Here is a 7,329-nt window from a genome sequence, read left to right on the forward strand (position 1 = left end):
CCTTTCCCTACATTTCTTCCCTCATATCCTGTATGACTCTAAGGAGCATGCTTAAATTTTTTTTCTGTGGTTGGTCAATATCTGCTTTGTCTGTGCACAGTGTTAGCTTCATGATTTCTTCGAGCATTGTCTTATGTTTCTCCCCCTTTTTCATTGAAGCACTTAGGACTGGTTGCTGTTTACATGTTGTTTTAGAGGAGCCTGGAGCCATATTCCAGAGTCAAAGAGCACTGGGCTCTCTCTTGGGGGACTTGTAGGATTGCTTCTACAAACTACCTGCTGGGAGCTTTAATGAGGGGTCAGGGTATTGCTATATCTTCCTTTAGTTTCATTCTTACCATTGCCGCCCAGTATTCCATTGTTTGTTGTGTGGGTGGGATAGTCCTCTCATGTGACGCTGGTTGGGTTGTTGTGGGCCCGTGAGGTCATCACTTCACTTGCTGATCTCTAAGGAGGCCTCATGGTGCTTGGAGCACCTTGGATGACCTGTACTATTTCCATGTGCAACTGGAGTGCCAAGGAGGCCTTGTGGTTGTATCCCCTAGGTGTGGAGCCATATAATGGACAGGGGATTTGCTGTAGACACACAGATCCTTTTGGAGGTTGGGTGAATATACGCGCAGTAGCGTGGAAACCCCACCAATGGTGGGCAAGAGGTCCATCCAGTCACATCCCTGGCCTTAGGGTTTAAGCTTGAGGTCCCTCCACTGTTTGAAGGGAGAACTGCCTGATGCTTAGTGTATGGAAGAGGACGGGCATGGTTTCATCAGCTGCATGCAAAGTCCACAAACGCCGGAGGGAGCTTTCACAGTTGGGTCTTCCAGTGGAGGGTAGTGGCTAAGAGTCTGCAAGTGGCTTGTTAAAGGTCAAAAAAAGGAGAGAAGCAAGAAAACAAAGACTGGTTCAAAAATGGCAAGTAAACTAACACCCACTCATAAACACACAACTAAAATGCACAGACTATAAAAAAGTGAAGAGTAAAAAAAGAAAATAGCAACAAATGAGAACTGGAGTAGCTGCAACTGTGGCAAGAAAGAGAGAACAGATGCAAAAGCAGTTAAACGAAGAAAAATGAAAGAAGAACAAACAGAAGAAGGAAAAAATGAAAAAGGCGAAAGAGAGAAAAACAAAAAATTAATCAACAGAGAGCTGAACTCCGTGCCGTGCTCTGTGTAGCACAGTCTCTTTCTGTGTGCAGCGCTGTCCTAGGGGGAAGGCTTTAGCTCTCCCCACTGGGTGGGCAGAGTTGTCCTAGGCAGAGTTTAGCAGTCTAGAAACCAGCGGTGGAATGTGGAAGGAAAAAGAGGAAATGGAGAGAATCATAAAAGCAGAGAGAGAAGAGAAGAGAACTAAAAAATAGAGAAGAATAAAAGACAAGAGAAGAAAGAGAAAGAAGGGGTAAAACCTCAGCTGTTCTCACTGAGATTGGCTGTAATGGTAAAGAGTGAAGAAAGGGAGAAGGAGGAAATGAAGAATAAAGAGATAACTGGCCCCTGAGATTGAATGGGCGGCAGCTGGGTTTAAACCCTGACCCATGATGGCAGTTTGGGGTGCCCTTTTAATGCAGGGACCCAGTGATGCTGGGGGGAATTGCCCTAGTTGGCATGATCACCTTAGAGATCTGACGGAGGTTTCCTCAGCAGATGGCTGTCACAGCTGCCTCGTGCGGTGTGCAGCACTCCCCAGAGGGCAGGCTGGAGTTCCCCCTGCTATTTGGGTTGGTTTGTCCTAGGCAGGGGGTAGTGACCTGACAGCCAGTAGTGGCGTATGATAGGAAAGAGGGAGAGAAGAGGGAAATGAGGAAAAACAGAAGGAAAAAGAAGGAGGTAAGAGAGAATAAAAAGCCAACACATACCCGAGCTCATTGAGATTGACTGTGGTGGGAAAGAGAGAAGGGCGAGCGAGTAAAGAAGGAAGAAATAGTGGTAAGTAAGGAGATAACTGAGACTTCATCACCAGTCCGTGGGGCTGGAGGAGTTCCAACTGTTCCCCAAGGTCACGGGGTGGAGTGCCCGCTTGATGAAGGGTTCCGCAGATGCTGAGTGGAATTTCTCTCAAAGGCAAGATCACAACAGCAGCCAGGCTTTAGTGCCCACTATGGTTCTGAGTGCTGGGGTTCCCTGGTATACCTGCCTTGTGCGGTATGTCGCACTACAGCATGGTCGCTGGCCGGTGTGTTACCACAGCCCCATCTAGGGCCCCAGGGCAGGCAGGACTAACTATCCACCTGGTTACTCCCACACCATGATCTGCCTCAGGTAAAATTCTGCTTTTTCACCTACTCCTAATTATGGTTAGCACCAGCCCCACTCCCCAGGATATGCACTCAAGGCAGCTAAATGCACACAGAGCTCTCGGTAAGGTTCTCCTCGTGTCTGGGGTAGTGTCCCCTCTAGGACATCAGCCTGGAGAAATCGCTGCTCCCCAGTGAAAAATTTGGAGGAGCTTTGCAGCTGGAGCTTCGAACACAGCTTGTTGAACATAGAGTGCTTTAGAGTGTCCTTCGGTCAAATTGGGAGTAGAAATCACATGCAAAAAGGGGGGTTCAGGAGATACCCTAGTACCCTAATTCTAATTTCATGACTCCATGTCCCAGTGGCCTTCACCTTACCTCCCAATTTTCCGGTCTGGCAGCAGGAGCTCTGGATCGGTGAGTCTTAACTAGTGGCCATTTTCCTCTAATCCCTGTTGTTGTTGGGGTTTTTTAAATCATTTTATTGGAGGCTCTTCAACTCTTATCACAATCCATACATCTAGACATTGTGTCAAGCACATTTGTAGATTGGTTGCCATCATCTTTTTCAAAATATTTTCTTTTGTTCCTACTTTTTTAAAAATCATTATATTAGGGGCTCATACAACTCTTATCACAATTGATACATACATCAATAGTGTAAAGCACATTTGTACATGTATTGCCCTCATCATTCTGAAAACTAGTCACCGTGTTCCTCCAATCCCTGTTGTTGCTTTTTTGTCATGGCCTTTTTGTTGTTGTTATTGTTTTGTTGCTTCCTTTTGCTCTGTCTTGTTTTTGTGCATGTTATTATGTCCTCAAGTCTGTCTAAATTACAGAGCCTGGATGAACAATCTGCAGGATAAAACAATGGGACTGATGGTTCCAGGGGAACATGGGAGAAGGGGATATCAGGGGAAAGGAAGTGGTGTTAACAAACCCAGGGACAAGGGAAACACAAGTGATTGAAATCCGTGGTGAGGATTACATTTATATATAAGGATGGCAAAATAGATCTATGTGCACATGTTTATAGGTTTAGTATTAAGGTAGCAGATGGACATGGGGCCTCCACTCAAGCACTCCCTCAATGCAAGAATACTTTGCTCTATTAACTTGGCGCTCCATGATGCTCACCTTCCTGACACAATTGCTGACGACAAAGCAAGTACATGAGCAAATGTGGTGAAGGAAGCTGATTGAGCCTGGCTCTCAAAAGATATAGCGTCTAGGGTTTTAAAGACTTACAGGTAAACAATAAGCCATCTAACTCACTAGAAGCAACAAAGCCCACATGGAAGAAGCACACCAGGCTGCATAATCATGAGATGTTGAAGGGGTTAAGTATCCAGTATCAAAAATCAAGAAATTCATTTCATTGTGGATGAGGAGGAGTGTGGATTGGGACGCAAAGCTGTTGTGTAGGAAACTAGACATCCCCTTACGGAAGGGTCGTGGGGGGGAGAAGAACCAGTCAGGGTGCAGTGTAGCAATGATGGAACATAGAGCTTTCCACTAGTTCTTAAATGCTTCCCCCTGACCCCCACTATCATGATCCCAATTCTCCCTTACAAATCTGGCTAGACCGGAGAATGTACACTGGTACATATAGGAACTGGAAACATAGGAATATGGTGGGGTGAGGGGTCGGGGATGATCCCTTTAGGCCCAGTGGTAAGAGTGGCGATATGGGAGGGTGGAGGGTGGGTGGGCTTGAAAGGGGGAATTAATTACAAGGCTCTACATATAACCTCCTCCGTGGGGATTGGACATCAGAAAAGTGGGTGAAGGGAGACGTCAGACAAGATAAAACACAATAATATTTTATAAATTATCAAGGGCCCATGATGGAGAGGGGAGCAGGAGGGAGGGGAAAAAAGAGGATCTGATGCAAAGGGCTTAAGTGGAGAGCAACTGCCTTGTAAATGATGAGGACAAAGAATGTACAGATGTGCTTTACACAATTGATGTATGTGTGGATTGTGATAAGAGTTGTATGAGTCCCTAATACAATTTTTATTTAATTACCTAGGGTTCGTGAGAGAGCGGGGAGAAGGGATTCAGGGGTAAATAAGTACCTGAAGCAAGGGGATAAGGTGGACAACAAATATTTTGAGAATGATGAGGAAAATGAATGCACAAATGTGCATTACACAAGTGATGTATGGATGGATTGTGATAAGCGTTGTATGAGCCCCTGAAAAAAGATTTTAAAAGAAAAAAGGAAGATCGTCAACAAGATGGATTGACAGACTGGCTGCACCAATGGACTTTGTGAGCCTAAGAACAATGGTGAGCATGGGGCAGGGCCAGGCAATGTTTCACTCAGTTGTGCCCAAGGTCCCGGTGAATATGATCCACTCAAAGCACATAAATGTAACAATGGGAAACTCATTTACTATGTCAGGAAAGATGTCCAAGTCTTCGAAGAGTTAGAGGTCTATACCGTGTGTGTGTGTGTGTGTGTGTGTGTGTGTCTGTGTGTGTGTGTGTGTGTGTGTGTTGGGTGGGGGTGGGGTGGGTTCCAAGTGTGTGAGTCCACCATGCAGGACGAGGGTGGTCAGAAGGTCAGCATGTGACCTAGAACCATCAGAAATGAAGGTCTGGGTCACCCCACCAGGCAAAATCCTCAGCCAGTTGAGGTGCTTGCTGAGGACAAAGTAATACAGAATGGGTAGTAGAAGAACATAGTTCTCTCAGTTACAACCACATGATCATTTCCAAAAGCCAGATTTGTAATTTTCAGAGGATTTACTTTATATGTGCTTATTGAATACCTGTCCTTTGTTCGTGTATGATACATCAGATACAATTGGACTCAGTGTGTTTTCGTTTATATGTATGATAGATGTTTGCTGGTAAGTGTGATATCATTAAGTTCCAGAAATTACATAGAGCTAAAGAGTTGTCTACATGTGCCAATTTGGCAAGGGGTGGATTGAGGTAGTTAGGTTATTTTGACAACCTGACCAAAAACCACATGTGGGTTTAATTGAAGGACAGAGAGATAAATGGCTCGCCAAGCCTTCCCTTTTTTGTCTCCTGCTCTTTGATCATCAGACCAGTGTGATGATCACATCAGGCCCTTGACACACAGCATGTGAGATCGCACCGATGATGCCTGCTCACATGGACCCAAACATAGAACCACAGCAGCAGAGGCCAGGTCACTCGTGCTTAAGCCACTGTAGTCCCTGCAGCTCAGGAAAGCGGCCCAGAGAGTAAGCGTCCACCTGGACTCAAGCACATTGTCTAACCTGCTCATTGCCCAAGCGACCTAAGCTATCAGACCATTTAACTTAAGGTGCAGGGAGTGTAAGGCAACCAGGAGGCCCGGTAGAAAAACAGAGATCCAATCTGGTGTCAAGACACGGGTATATCCCTCTAGAAGTGGTCATCTTTGGGAAGAACTTGGTATCTTGGAGAATCAATAAAGCAATGAACCAGCAATCAACTGTTCTGTCCAAATACAAACACACCCAAAAAAAAGGAGTAATAAGGCAAGGGTGAGCGGAAGGAGACACTTTATTGAGGTGGAGATTGGCTCGCCTCTGGGCTGCACCAGGCTCACTGGATTTCCCCGGAACAAGGCTCGGCTCCGTGGCTCTGGTTGTGGTAGTCTGTGCCTATATCGCCCAGGGTGGACAGAAACTCGGAAAACTCAATCTTCTCATCCCGATTCTTATCCTTCTTCTCAAACAGGTTGGCCAAGTAATCCCTCTTTCTTTTCTCCTGCGGAAAGATAGGGTGCACACAAGCAAAAGCCTATTACTTGTGAGATTTAATTGGGGAATGGCAGAAATGACTTGGGGGGTGGATGGCAGTTATGGAGGATGTGACCTTGGCAGAGGAATAAATGAGAAGTGTGGTTGCTCCATTCAGATCCCTCAACCCCAGAGCCCTGAGATGGGAAGCAGGAGCATGCTGAGCACTTTCTGAAGGAGCCATACCAGTAAGGGAGGCAGGGGCCTCCTCCCACCAGGCACCATCTGCATTTCTCTGAGGTCAAATTGCTATCTCTCTTCATGCCCACCCTGCAACATGAGTTCCAGATTTCCTTTCCTTGGGGCACAGGTTTTATAATTTTTACCGGGAAGTCCCACACACTCTACAGGAAACCCATAGTGAGAATAAGGCTGGCCAAATGCAAAGCCCTATGTCCACGTGTTCCGTGGTATGATTTCTATTGGGCTGCATCTTGAGGAGGTCCCACTGAACCCAGAAAAGCCAATGTCAGGGAGAGAGACTCTGAAGCAGATGGGTGGAGGTGAATCCAGTCAAAGCTGACCCATGACAGCTTTTCAAATGACACCACTCTGCTGGTCAGCTGCTAACAGCCTTTTATATCTGTATCCGATTTGTCCACTCACAAATCACTTCTCCTTTGGGACATCTTCCCCCTGGTGTGAATAATGACCCCCGGAATACATTCCAATCACAAAGTATGTGGAACGTGCCCAGGTCACACACTATGCAGCTGCAAGGAATAGAAGGAGAGCCCAGGGAATCTCACTCTGCACTTGAGACTCCATTCACTATATCACCTTCTGTACTTGGGGTAGCCCTAGAATTTGTTGGGGTGTGGGGTACATGGACACCCGGGAAAGACAGCTTGGATGCACTGCTAGATTCAGGATCAGACAACCACAGGGGATCCAGGCTACGGCCCAATACTGGGCATCCAGCCCCACTCACACAGTCACAGAGGAAGTTGGGGAAATTGTCCTTCATCATTTTCAGCAGGTCATGCTTGTTGATGGTGTCATCCTGTCCAGTGTATTTGTGAAACAGATCGATCATGCCCATGATGGACTTCTCAGCTTGGGTGTTGCTCATCTTTGCTTTCAAAGATCTGCAAGGGAAAAGACAATGACCTTGAATTCCTATCCCCAGGATAGCATTTCTGAGTGAGATGATGCGGAAGGGCTTGAGGAGCAAGGGCAGGTAGGCCTGAGAGGGAGGCAAACGGATTTATAGTTCTCTGTGTGCTGGAATAAATTGGCTCTAAGAGTCAAGGGTGAGACTGGCTGTCCCAGTCCGTGACTGGGAAAGTGAGGAAGAGTGTGAGTGTGAGCAGAGAACACGGCCTATCA

General features: G+C 46.4%; 1 protein-coding gene across 1 annotated transcript; it reads right to left on the reverse strand.

Annotated features, from left to right (window-relative positions):
* Positions 1–5,803: 5,803 nt before the first annotated feature.
* LOC142437084 (protein S100-A7-like) lies at positions 5,804–7,072 on the reverse strand. The gene is made up of 2 exons (XM_075540380.1): positions 6,932–7,072; positions 5,804–5,968 (listed from the first exon to the last, which is right to left on the reverse strand). Exons 1-2 carry the CDS (start codon positions 7,070–7,072, stop codon positions 5,804–5,806), a joined length of 306 nt encoding a protein of 101 aa, XP_075396495.1.
* Between the last annotated feature and the right edge of the window lie 257 nt (positions 7,073–7,329).

The sequence above is a fragment of the Tenrec ecaudatus genome, chromosome 1 (assembly GCF_050624435.1).
Source record: "Tenrec ecaudatus isolate mTenEca1 chromosome 1, mTenEca1.hap1, whole genome shotgun sequence".
Lineage (NCBI taxonomy): Eukaryota > Metazoa > Chordata > Mammalia > Afrosoricida > Tenrecidae > Tenrec > Tenrec ecaudatus.

Bases quoted from the DNA above. Each gene is read 5' to 3' on its own strand.
- LOC142437084 (XM_075540380.1), bottom strand. From the start codon at position 7,072: ATGAGCAACACCCAAGCTGAGAAGTCCATCATGGGCATGATCGATCTG. The intron at 5,969-6,931 runs GTGAGTGGGGCT...ATCTTTCCGCAG, and splicing joins CCAACTTCCTCTGTGACTGT to GAGAAAAGAAAGAGGGATTA.